The following is a 13,822-nucleotide window of genomic DNA, read 5'->3' as shown; positions in this document are numbered from 1 at the left end:
GGGGAAATTATGATTCTAACAGAATTTGAGGTTAAATGTGAACATGCCTGATGATGTGCCTGATGATGTGTTGCCTGATGATGTGTTGTGTGACGATACAACTAGTTTACAGTGTGTTGTGTGACGATACAACTAGTTTACAGTGTGTTGTGTGATGATACAATTAGTTTACAGTGTGTTGTGTGATGATACAATTAGTTTACAGTGTGTTGTGTGATGATACAATTAGTTTACAGTGTGTTGTGTGACAAAACAACTAGTTTACAGTGTGTTGTGTGTTGCCTTAGTTTACCTTTCAGAACCAGGCTTAACAGATGGGTGTGTATTATGATTCCATGTCCCTTAATCCCCATGTGGTTCTCACACTCGCACGCACGCACGCACGCACGCACGCACGCACGCACGCACGCACGCACGCACGCACACACACACACACACACACACACACACACACACACACACACACACACACACACACACACACACACACACACACACACACACACACACACACACACACACACACACACACACACAAATTCAAATGTCGGATCAGCAACACACACTTCCATACACACATACAGGACATGTGTGTATTTGTAAATAACCCGGTCCATTGAGCTAAGACTGCTCAAAGACTCCCAGAAGCCCCTAGGAAACTCCCAGAGTTCCCTGTCGTGCGTCATTGTCGGCGCCGGTTGCCTAGCGCCTTCACACTTCCCTCCCACCCGGCTCAGAGCTCAGAGAGGAGAGAGAGTTTCACTTTCCAGTAGAATCACACTCATTATCCCACTGCCAGGCCCCGCGGGGTGGTCCGTTTCCTCCTTGGAAATGTCATTTTAAAATGTCACTGTGTTGTCTTGTGTTGCTCACTTTCTATTGCTGCATGAACAGTATCTCAGCACAGTACAGTACACAGGTCCTCAGTGTGCATTTGACTCAGAAGGTGTACAACTTTGGACATATGAGGTTTTTCTGCCCGATTTCAGGGGTCATCAATTTGTCCGTACACAGACAAATGTGTCCATGGCAAAGACTTGGTCTTGTCCGTACTGAAGGTAAACTCTTCAGAATATGTATGACACTGATTTACTACGACACTATGGCATGTTAGGAGTCCGACTAGAACTAGTGTGGTTATAAAATGTTTTATTTGCAAGAACTCCCTTAACTCTGAGAGTTTACCTAATGGGATTCCATTTGAACTCTCTCAGGGTTACAGACATGTTATGGTCATTCAGGGCTATGTCTTTATGTGTTTTTATTTTCATGAGAAATTCAACCTGTTATAAAGACATTCTCTGGAGGGGGGAAAATTGCACTTGTTTCTGTGTCTTTGGACAATGGGGTTCTATGTAGACAGACAGACACATGGCGGATTTGAAATGTTTTGAGAAAAGCTCACATGAAGTTAGAATAAACAATAACACAGCTTATTGAACTTGTGTGGTTACAGTAACAGGGAAGAGACACACACACACACACACACACACACACACACACACACACACACACACATACACACACACACACACACACACACACACACACACACACACACACACACACACACACACACACACACACACACACACACACACCATCTCTCTCTTTTCTGTGTCACAGGAATCAATAGAGCCACAGGCAGAGGACTATAACAAGCCCACTGCCCTCTGGAGGAGAGAGAGGGGAGAGAGAGAGAGAGAGAGAGAGGGAGAGAGAGAGAGCGAGAGAGAGAGAGAGAGAGAGAGAGAGAGAGAGAGAGAGAGAGAGAGAGAGAGAGAGAGAGAGAGAGAGGTGGGGGTTGATGGATGTCTATGAGAGTGGCAGTGAGGTGGAAAGGGTGAGAGAGGTACAACAGGGAAACAGACAGAGAGAGAGAGAGAGAGAGAGAGAGAGAGAGAGAGAGAGGAGAGACAGACAGAAGACAACACACAACAGTGTCAGAGGGACAGGGAGAGGGAAAGTGTGAGACGAATACAGAGTCCATCTGACCTGGACGCAGCATCAGAGGACAGACGACCCCCAACACCACCTCCAGACAGGCAGGCCTTGCCTTTCCCCGAACCCAGGACTATGAGCTCAAAGACGGACGCGACCCAACAAGCCCCGTCCAAGGCAATGGTGCTGACATTCAACGAGGATGCCTCGCTAACAGAGGTAAGGGCTCTGACGAACTGTGTCTTATAAGTCTTACTTATTATTGAATATTTATAGTTTGCATAGCCAGAATATCATGTGAAGTTTGACCAATCATCAGGCTTGCATACAGGCGCTCACTTGACACTGGGCAGACAGACATTTGGTAGATTAATAGTAGATAGATGTTATTAGTTGAATTCTGAAAATGTACAAATGCAAAAGCTAAGGTGTGGCTAGATTACCTGGCCAGGAAACATTTGGTTTCTGACGTAGGCTATCGATAGAACAGTGTCACATGACAAACCGCATCGTCATTTAAGTATCTTCAACTAGAATTCTCATTCAAGTCTGACACCTATACAAACATTCAGTGGCAGCTCTGAGGCGTCTTTATGACAAGCAATGGCAGGTGGACAACATTGTGACATGTAGTGAGAGAGGAGGGGACAGGTTGAAGAGAGTCTGGAAAGGTGGAGGTATGCACCGAAGAGGACAGTCAGCAGGAGTAAGACAGAACTAGAAAGGTGCAATTCTGGAAAATTGTTAAGTGTGGTACACTGACGCGAGTCATGAGGAATCCTCTAGGAAATTAATTCTGTTTACCATCTATCTATTTTATAGTTATTACTTGCGCCAGCAGAGCATGCAAGTACTGCGTTCGGCTGCGTACAGTGTGTCGGTGTCTGCCCGTGTTTTAGGACCAGCATTTCTGGCAACATCATCATTAACAGCCAATGAGGGACCAGCATTCCTGGTGATGCCAGTGGTGATGTCACTAGCATCGCCAGTGGTGAGCACACCTCATGGCGGCGATCTGCTGGCACACAAGTAGGCCATACTTGGCCTACTTGTGCACAAGCTGCAAGTTGGCACCTCGACAGAGTGCAGTTCCAGATAGATATTGTGATGTCAAGTGAAGCATCATGTCCAATCCTGTCAGATTGGACATGATATTGTCCAATCAGAAAAGGGACAGAAAAAGTCCATTAAACTCAATTTGGGGTTATGGGTTTACAGAGAAGGTTACAGAAAACACCAAGTAGACTCAATGGACTTTTGAGGTTACAGAAAAGTTAACTGAAAACAGGTTTACTCAGGTGGAATAAAGGTTTACAGAAGACTTTAGGACTAGAAGCAACCAGACTGTGTGTGTGTGTGTGTGTGTGTGTGTGTGTGTGTGTGTGTGTGTGTGTGTGTGTGTGTGTGTGTGTGTGTGTGTGTGTGTGTGTGTGTGTGTGTGTCCGCGTGTGTGCGTGCGTGCGTGTGAATGAGAGGGGGCACAGTGGAAATACCTGGGGTCAATTAGGAGAGAGGTGATGAAGAGAGAGCAGGTAGGGTGGAACGCATGGAGGACATTGTCAGGAGTGATTTGTGACAGAAGGGTACCAGCAAGAGTGAGAGGAAAGATAGTATACTGACAAAAATGACAGAGGGCTGAGCTGGAGGTGGCAGAAATAAGGATGCCAACGATTCTCATTAGGAGGGTCAGAGAGGCGAGGTTGAGAAGGTTTGGGCACGATGCAGGAGGGACGAGGGGTAGTACATTAGGACAGGGGTTTTCAAAGTGGGTGACGGGGCACCCTGGGGTGCTGCGATGGCAGTCCAGGGGTGCCGCAAGATCATTTGTTAATAATTTGGAATTTATTTGTACACTTGAAAAAATATTTAGTATCATTTTAAACTTGAAGTACAAAGTTATTTTCAGTCAGTTCTAAAAATGGCTATTATCTCAATGTTTTCCTCACAAATAATGGCTAAAATATGCTATAAATATAAGGTGCTGGGAGTGAAAATTATCAATATCGTCACTGTCAGGCAAAAACCTCTGATCTCCAAGTTTCAAACGTGTTTTTTGGTCAAATAAAAGCCCTACTTCATCATACAAAAGTCTCACACAAGTAGTGAAAATAGCCGATCTACAAGCACACAACGCCTCGCGATGCGAGGCGTTGTGTGCTTGTAGATCGGCTATTTTCACTATTTTAAATCGTTTTTAAAATAATACAAAAAGAGAAGGTTTTGGACATACAAGGTTTCCACCCGACAACGACGATATAATGTAGGGGTGCCTCGGATGAAAAAGATATTTATGGGGTGCCCTGAGACAAAAAAGTTTGGGAACCCCTGCATTAGGAGAGGGAAGTTGAAGATGGAACTGACAGGTAAGAGGAGAGGAGAGGAAGGCCAAAGAGGAGGTTCATGGATGCAGTGAGAGATGATATGCAGGTGGCAGGAGTCACCGAGGAAGACGCAGAAAACCTAACCAGATGGAAACAGGTGGTCCACTGTGGGAACCCCAATGGGAATTAGCCAAGAAGAAGAAGAAAACATTATAAATCTTGGGACAACTTAAGCTAGGCTTTCAAATGCAGTCTCACCCTTCTATGATGAAGAAGCTACACATATAAATCGATGATTAATAATTGTAATTCATTCTCTCTGATGTGCGGTTTATCAGCACCATGGACAGCATAAGGGACAGAGAGTGAAAGAAAGACAAATATGGTCGTGGGGATTTAGCAGAGATATATATTTTTATTATTGAGGTGAGGCCTGTTGCAGTTGTTATACATGTTTCAGTTGAAAAAGGTATAACAAACAACAAACTACTTTTGGCTAACCTTTTGGCCATTTATTTAATAACTTGAAAACTTGGGGGACATTCTGCACAATGGGTACTTTCTACTCCTGGTAGGCTTTAAGTACATTTTGATACCAATACCTTTACTCTAGTACATTTTTAAATCCGGACATTTACTTGTAACAGGGTATTTCTACATTGCAGCATTGATTGACCTGAGGCCGATTAAAAAAAAAAAAAAATCAAATGAATAACTAAAATGTGCAGTATGTTGCTATTGCTAATATATACTGTACACAGCAGCAACTACACCAAAAGGGGTTCCCGAACTGAAGGGTATAACATAGTAACGTATCGGTGTTCCAGGTCTGTAAAACATTTGAGTACTTCTGCTTCTGCTTCCACAGGTGATGCGTCAGCGCGCCGCCTCCCTCCAGCGGACGGGCCAGAAGCGGCAGGACGGCGAGCGGCTGCTGCTGCCCCACGAGGCAGTCTACCGGCTGGACTTCTCCGTCCAGGAGCTGGTCTTCCTCCGCTGGCACGTCTCCCTGGAGGGCACCGGCCGCGTCACCGTCACTGGCACCTCGCAGCTCTGGACGCCCGACCTCACCAACCTCATGACCCGCCAGCTGCTGGAGCCCGTGGGCACGTTCTGGAGGAACCCCGGGGACCCCCTAGACTCCCCGCTCAAGTGCCTGGAGGCGGACATGCAGGAGTTCGGCGAGAGGATCGCCGAGCTGGCCAAGGTCCGGAAGGTCATGTACTTCCTGATCGCCTTCAAGGAAGGGGCGGAGCCGGGCAAGGTCAGCTGCGCGGTGGAGTTCGCCCCAGAACAGTGATCGATCGGGGGGGGGGGGGGGGATTTATCGGCTTGTTATCGGCGGTGGAATATACGGAGCAAAACTGGGCTGACGGATGATAATATTACCGGAAAGCTCTGCAAGGCCAGGAAATTTCTAAAATATCGTCACTGTCTGGCAGAAACCTCGTATCTCCAAGCTTCATCAGACAAGACAAGACAAGGCACACAAGTAGTGAAAACAGCCGATCTACAAGCACACAACGCCTCACACCTTTCACTAGTTTAGTTCATTTTTAAAATGATGAATATAAAACGTACAGTCTTGGACATACAAGGTTTCAACCCGACAACAACAATATTTGATATGAAAATCATAACACATAACCTGATATTACTCGGGTTTTAACCCCTAGATTTTCTTTGGCTTCCTTGCTTTTTTTAAAGATCTCATGACATCAAGTGTATATTTTTTTTTTAGCTCAATTACAAAAACTGAACTTTGAACATTCAGTAGATTTTCTGTGATCTGGGGTTTTCTGAATAATTAGGCTCGGAAAAGTTAAATGATTGGCCCCCCATTTTTGATGTCACAGTCTCTTAATTCGGCCCCCTATCCTCCCAGCCCCTCCCCTCCCCTCTCTTTCTCCTGCAGGGGGGGGTCGGAGAAGAGGCAATGATTGAAAGGCAAAATCCCTGTCAACACAGAGAGAAAAAAAAGCCTGCCATGCCATGGCTCACTGGAGTGGATTTTTCAGTTAAAACCTTTTAATTCACCTTTGAAGGACCATGATAAAGACTTTTATGTTTTGTAAAAACAGCATGTCATGAGAGCTTTAAGACCGCCCTTTTTTAGATTGTTTTATTAAAATGTTTTTATTCTGTACTGTAGCACTTTTGTTTCAAATGTAAGGTGCAATATAAATAAAATGTATTATTATTATTATTATGTGTTGCTTTACCTAAACAGAAAAAGAAGAAGAAAATCCACTCAAAACTCTCTATTTTAAATGAGCCTTTTTAACTTTTTCAGGAACTAAAGGAATATAATGATTTTTTTGGGGGGCGAATTAGCTCTTTCATCAAACAACAACATTGCGGTACATGCAAACACCCTAGCACATGTATAAGGTTGGTGAACCATTCCCCTTTTAACTCAAAACTCAAAATGCATCTATTGTTAGACTGAACACAGACATACAGCATATGTCTGATCAGTTTGGTTTGATATTTAACACAGTTATTATCACGTTTATGTCTGAGAATGTAGCATTGCTTTGTTATTGCAGATAACTTGTCTCGAATGGACCTGTGACAGCTGTGTCCATTGAGACACATAGACAGAGGAGTATCAAAACAGCGTCACGGTTTGGAGCCTGTGGATAGGGTTAGTTTTGTGTGACGCTATAGCAAGTAGGGCGTTCACTTACGACAAAACACAGTAATATACACTTTGCATGTCTGTCAGCCTGAAACAAACAGTAATCAATAGAGAAACATCTATTAAATATCGACTGAACTCATCATGTGTCCGTGTGCTCTGTTTTCTGCTGATTGCTATTGGTAGGAGGGAATAGCTCGGGGGGGGGGGGGGGGGGGGGGGGGGTACTCTCAAATGCTTCCGTCAGAGTGTAAAGCGGATGTGACGCCTCTTCCCGGCTTCTGTTTCGTCATTAAAGGCTGTTGTTTCTATTAGCGTGGAATACCCGTCAATTATGTCATTGTTAGGTCAGGTTTCTAAACTGTCCACAGCCCATGAGATTTAGCCTGAGTAGAGGGAAGATGTGTCATCTTACAATGAGCATTAGTGAGGACCAAATAAGGTTGAAAATGGGTGCTCCGTTAAAAGTAAAAGTATGTGTTTGTCTCTTTAATGTTTCCTGCTCGTAAAGGTCATTTAAGGTTTAAATGACTCTATGTGCTCCTGGCTGACCTATAATAATAATATTTATCAGTTAATGCATGTTTTGTATTAATACTCTACATCTTCAAAGTAATCAGTAACTAGATAAAGGGGAGAGGGTGAACAGGGGTGGCAGGGTTAGAGTTAGAGGCTATTATTGTAATATTAGTGTGGGACGATCAATGGACAGAACCGAACATACACACACATGCACGCACACACGCACGCACACACACGCGCGCACACACGCGCACACGCACACACGCACACATACAACACCACATTCACTCACTTAACAATGTTACCATCAGGTTAGGATACAGAGAGAGAGAGAGAGAGAGAGAGAGAGAGAGAGAGAGAGAGAGAGAGAGAGAGAGAGAGAGAGAGAGAGAGAGAGAGAGAAAGAGAGAAGGCAGTTCGCAAGAGAACAAAGGACAAAGAGAGAGTGTGGCAGACAGAATGCTTGACAAAGCAACAAAGTTCAAATGTATTATTATTTGAACTGAAAGGTTTGGGAACCCATGAACTATAGAGACTGAGGACAGTGCCAGCTTTCATTGTTAAAACTGGGCGTAAACAAATGGAGTAAAAAAAGGTTTAGTCCTTCATATTGGGGCAGTGAATATAATTGTTTTCCAAAGCAGTGGTTTGTTGTTAGCAGCCACTGTTCTAGCAGCTATACATTGTACTTTAGAAGTCCCCGATGGACAGTAGTATCTGTAGTTGGAAGTCTCCGATCGTCTAGGTCTAGGAATGTGACAATAACATAGAGGGAATTTTGCATTTGCTGTTTCTGTCTGTAAAAAAATACAGTAGCTACTAGTACTACCTTTGTGTTGCTTCATTTAGATACAAGAGTAATGACTATTATGGTTAATAATGTATTTTTCATGCTTTTGTGGTGAAACCTGTTTGAGTGTAAAGTCTCCTAGTACTGTATGTACTGGGCTGTACCGTGCAGTGCAATGCCCTGTCTTAACACCCAACTCTATGGAGGGAACAGTGAGCTCCTACTGGGCCTCATTTATACTCAGTCTAATGAGCAATTACAACTCTGTGTTGTCATTCATACAAACACATGTGCACTCGCACGCACGCATGCATGCATACACGCACACACACATAAATACATGATGGCCCAGGAGGCCTAACAATACAGTCTGTTAAGCAGAGCATCATTGTCTGCATGTACAGTAAGTACACTAACGTGGAAGTGAGTGGCTGAAACAACAACAGTGTGATTCTCATGGGGTCTTCTCACAAAGTGAGAGTGTGTTTTTAACACTTTATAAGACCTGAGGCCAATTCTAAAAAATGTCTTCTGAAACACGTACAATATGTTGCTGTATCAGTGGTGCTCAAACCGGGATCCCCTTCGCAATAATATTTTGTCCCAGGGACCCCCAGAAGCAACGTTTTTAGTTAAAAATGTTGGCCAATAAAAAGATGCCTTCTAAAGTTTTCTGAAAACGTTTAGATTTTTCATTTATCTTTTATATAATATTTTTTATGTTTATTTTCTTTGAAAGTGAAATACCCTGTCTGTGACAGGTCGCTGAAGTGGTGCAGGGATAAAGTTCCATGCCCACCACCATGGGAACCTTCCACTCCCTGAGCCACTGCCACCTCATATGGGTTTGAATCCTCTACGGGGCCTGCAGCTTGCGTGAGCGTTGCAGCAAGCCTTCTGGCCGTGGGTTGACTGCACCTGTTGCAGTGGAGCTATATACAGTACATACTATACATTCATGCTATACTGTGAATCACAGTCAGAGGGCTAAACAGGCCAGACCACTGGTATGGTCTTTTAATTGAATGTGTTTAGTATCAGTATTCCTCCTATTGTAGCTTTATTCATGCATCCACAGGGGTCGGATAAGGCCTCTCTGAACACAACAGCTGCTTCCTCTATGAGGACTGGTCAAACTGCACAGGAAACAGTACACAGCTGCAGCCATTGAACAAGAAATCCTCATTTGTGAATCTGTTCCACATTTAATCTAGAGCCCCCCACCCACCACACACACACACTTCATCCTACAGCTACTGTGCACTATACCAGTAAGACTCCCTAATCGGGAGATAAGCGACCGTTGGTCGCTTATCTCCACAAATAGGCCAAAAGTTTGTTTTACCAATTATCAAGACATACGGGCAGTTGACAGTTTGCCATGGTTACTCATTGAAGTTGAATCTCCATATATGGAGACATAAGTTGCTCATACCATAGCAACCATGTTTTTTACAGGGCCTGGGATTGATGACATCAGAAATCTCCATATATGGGCATGAAAGGGATTTTGTTTCTGGAAATATGTCTGTGGGGTGCCACATTTGGAATAAAACACTTACATCACACATCTGGATATCCATACAGCCCATCTAGTTTGCCTGTGTCCATTTATGCCCATATATCTGATGACATTGGGACACTGATCTCCATATATGGGCATAAAACTTATGTTAATTAGTAAAGCCTGGGGATCTCCATATATGGGCATGAGGGGTACCCTAAAAGGGCATCATCTGGGAATAGCAAATATAGTTATCCTAGAAAGTGAAAATCTTACATCAAAGGCCATAACTACCTACCTACCACCATACTGCATTCCTCATTAAACTACCTACCAGTAAGATGCCTATAGGGAGAAAAGCAAAGGGCGAGGTTGCACCATTTCTTGGTCTTCTGGCCAGTGATGTATATCGGACCATTTAACCATATATGGAGACATCTGGTACCCAAAGATATTCACAGATATGGGCTTAATATTGATGACATAAGGGATCTCCATATATGGGCGTAAAAGGGATTTGGTTCCCCTGGCATCACAGGGATCTCCATATATGGGCATAAAATGGATTTGGTTACCCTGGCAACACGGGGATCTCCATATCTCCATATATGGGCATAAAAGGGATTTGGTTCCCCTGGCATCACAGGGATCTCCATATATGGGCATAAAAGGGATTTGGTTCCCCTGACATTACAGTGATGTCAGTGGCTGGTTCTACAGAGGGGATCTCCATTTATGGGCATAAAAGGGAATGTATGTATGATGATGTCAGATATCATAGACGTCATAGGACTTTCATATAACGAATAACTGAGTAAGCATGTAAACCCGTAAAATCTATATTTGGGCATGGCTGATTTATGACCTCATCATGATGACACGAGCAAACACAGCTGAATTGTATAAATGATCAGTGCAGAAACCAACAGAAGTATTTGACCAAGACTCTTCGATTTAAAAATCAACAAAGGTGTGACGTTTGTTGATGGTCACAAAGGTGTGACGGACGGACGGACGGACGGACGGACGGACGGACGGCCGGTGGAGGTTTTCATAGTAAACTGCTCCCTGACGGTCGCAATGACATCACACTGCTGACATCAGTATGACATCACACCGTACACAAATGACCCTTATATAAGACCGGCATTATCTACCGACAGATTAGTAACAAGATGTCAAAATTGTTGAAGGTTGAATCTCCAGATATGGAGATAACCAACACATCCCTCCATATATGGAGATAACCGACGAATCTCACTAAGTCTGACCTCACAAGCCCCATATTTGGACACGAACAACATATAACTCCATATATAGAGACATAGCTGCTGACATCAGTATGAAATCACACTGCTGACATCAGTATGACATCACACCGTACACAAATGACCCTTATATAAGACCGGCATTATCTACCGACAGATTAGTAACAAGATGTCAAAATCGTTGAAGGTTGAATCTCCAGATATGGAGATAACCAACACATCCCTCCATATATGGTGTGATGTCATACTGATGTCAGCAGTGTGATGTCATACTGATGCGGAGATATGAGCAGGGCAAAGGTGTGACGTGTGACGTGTGACGGACGGACGGACGGACGGACGGTGGAGGTTTTGATACGTCGCAACAACATATTTCAGCTTGCGTTGGTTGACTGGACAAGAGGTGAATGCTGATATAGAGCAGACTCTCACACACCATTCCTTCTCCAATCCCCTCCCTCTCCCCCCATACCCGCCACCCCTTCCTACTCCCTCTCTCTACTATGACTTGCTGCCTTTGTCTCTGACTGTTATTTTCATTGGTTTCGCTTTCGAGACATTCAATCACTTCCTTGGCAGTGAACAGTACAAAGCAAATATTGTTTCAGATACAACTGACTTTTTGCGTGTTTCTTTGGTACTCCTATACTGTATGTACTTCACTTATTCTTGTTTTTTTCTGTTTAAATAATTGTTAGTTGTTGTTTTTTGAGTCAAAACAAGTTTTCAAGATCTTATGATAGATTCTGTTCTCTTGGACGAACGAATGTTTTTCCAGAAGGGAGGATCTTGGAAATGTTTCTAAATCACTGATTGGCTAAGGGGTGTAGTCCCTTTATCTATTTAATTGAAATAATAAATCTCTTGGCAAGAAGAGGTTATGTGGGAGTCACTTATTGACACAAGGCCTCTTATTATAAACCACCAAAAGGGAGGAACCAAGAGACAGACCAAGTTGATAATTTAGAAAATATTCTGACGTTCATTTCTGATATTTTGCCAGAAGATAATGATTAAAGGACATGGCCATAACAAGTAGCAAGAGAAGAAGTACAAGTATCGGTAATTGGAAATAAGTACAATACTTAAGTAAATGTACTTAAGTAGGGTACTTAAGTAAATGTAATTAAGTACAGTACTTAAGTAAATGTACTTAGTTACTTTCCACCACTGTCTCTGAGTATGCAGGGGTTTTTCAATTCCTCTCTTTCTGATCAGGACAAACCAAGTGAAACTGCATTCCAGCAGTTCATGGTCATGGTTTCAGTCATAGTCACTGGGTCATAAAGTTGCAACCTTTCCAGTCAAACTTTCCTGGAGCAAGATGAAGCCAAGCCTCTGAAACAGCAATCTAGGAACCCATTGTCAAATAAAAAAACAGCGCCCTCTCTGTTTTGTTACTTTTCACTTCATCTGTCTTGAGAGGTTACTGAAACAGTGGTCCTTTCCACCATCAGAGGTTGGCAGAACCATTTCAAACTGTTTGCCAACTGAAATTTCCCCTCTAAAATGTTCGCTTGTTATCTTAATCCCAATCCTAATGATTGGAACTAAGTTTGTGCATTTTAAGACCTCCACTACACATATTGCCCTTTACATACAGACTTTGTGTGACCTCACTGGTCTTATCGCCTTTTTTTTTTGGGGGGGGGGGGGGGGGGGCTCTGTAATATTTTTCTCAATGTACCCCTTCCTCCTCTGTTCACAGCTATGGGTTAGTAACGTTGTTCCGTGTCATTAGTCCGACGTTTCGTTCGCCCAGGGCCGGTTCCTGGCATAAGCAACATAAGCGGCCGCTTAGGGCCACAACCAATAAGGGGGCCACATCACAGGAAGAAGATATTTTTTAAACATATTGTTACATTATGTCATGTATCCCCTATCCAAAAACTAGCGTTATTATTTTAATATGCGCTCCCCTTCCTCCTTCCTCATAATCTCAAACTTCACTCTAGGCCTGGCTGCCTGTACTTGATTCATGAGAAAGTCAATATGCCTCCAAAAAGAACATTTAGATCTGGTGCTACAGATTATTTTAGGTGGCCCCTCACTAACGGATGCGCACGTATGCGCGCATCCGTTAGTGAGGGGCCACCTAAAATAATCTTGCATAAGGCCACTTGAGTCCTAGAACCGGCACTGCGTTCGCCCGTCTCTAAATGAATAAATGAATACATAAAAGACCTCCATTCCACCTCAACCGTTATGATCCTCTCCCCTCTGTTAACAGGGGCCAACACAACAGAGCAATGCTGTTTGTTTTTTTGGTCGCTTGTCGCCAGGACAACAGGCTGTCCCTGGGAGCTTGCTATAAGCAGATAGTTTCCCTTCAGTTACGGAACACTCAGAGCAGACGAGCCCCCTCCGAGACCCCGAGAAGAGGAGGACAGGGGAGGATAACAACAAACCGTGGAAAAAAGAGACACGCGCAAACACTTAAGCCCTGTATACTTTGTCGTACAATTTACTGACCGTACATTTGTTTCTGTGACATGCATACGTTACATTAATACTGTGAGGGAATCTTAACGCATCATGTCAGCAGCTGTGAGGGAAAACTGTACTTATGTACAAATGTCAAGCAAAAAAAAAAAAAGAAATCTAAGGACTATTATGTCAAAGAGACACCTAAACATACTGTCACTCATCTGCGAGTTCAGTTGGACAACTTATCAATGACTTCTCTTAATTAAAAGAAGGCCAGAGGAAAACCAGTGGTATATGGAATATAGGCTATTTTCACATAGTCTGTTTGACCATTCAAAGTGCAGGGCTTGACATTAAGGCTTGTACTGTTCTCCGGGTCAAGAAATAAATCCTTCCGGACAAGCTAAT

The 13,822-nt window shown here is 43.5% G+C and overlaps 2 protein-coding genes across 2 annotated transcripts in view; one reads left to right on the top strand and one right to left on the bottom strand.

Moving 5' to 3' along the window:
- Positions 1-13,822, bottom strand: part of LOC308290336 (calpain-5-like) — a 46,618-nt gene that overhangs the window by 16,511 nt on the left and 16,285 nt on the right. The window lies entirely within an intron of this gene.
- Positions 2,077-5,562, top strand: ompa (olfactory marker protein a; the record flags this gene model as incomplete). Its single annotated transcript, XM_080731099.1, has 2 exons — positions 2,077-2,160; positions 5,131-5,562. The coding sequence occupies 2 exons, from the start codon at positions 2,077-2,079 to the stop codon at positions 5,560-5,562; spliced, it is 516 nt and encodes a 171-aa protein (XP_080587225.1).

The sequence above is a fragment of the Nannobrachium achirus genome (genome assembly GCF_963921795.1).
Source record: "Nannobrachium achirus genome assembly, chromosome: 8".
NCBI lineage: Eukaryota > Metazoa > Chordata > Actinopteri > Myctophiformes > Myctophidae > Nannobrachium > Nannobrachium achirus.
This window is presented reverse-complemented; position numbering and strand designations above follow the sequence as displayed.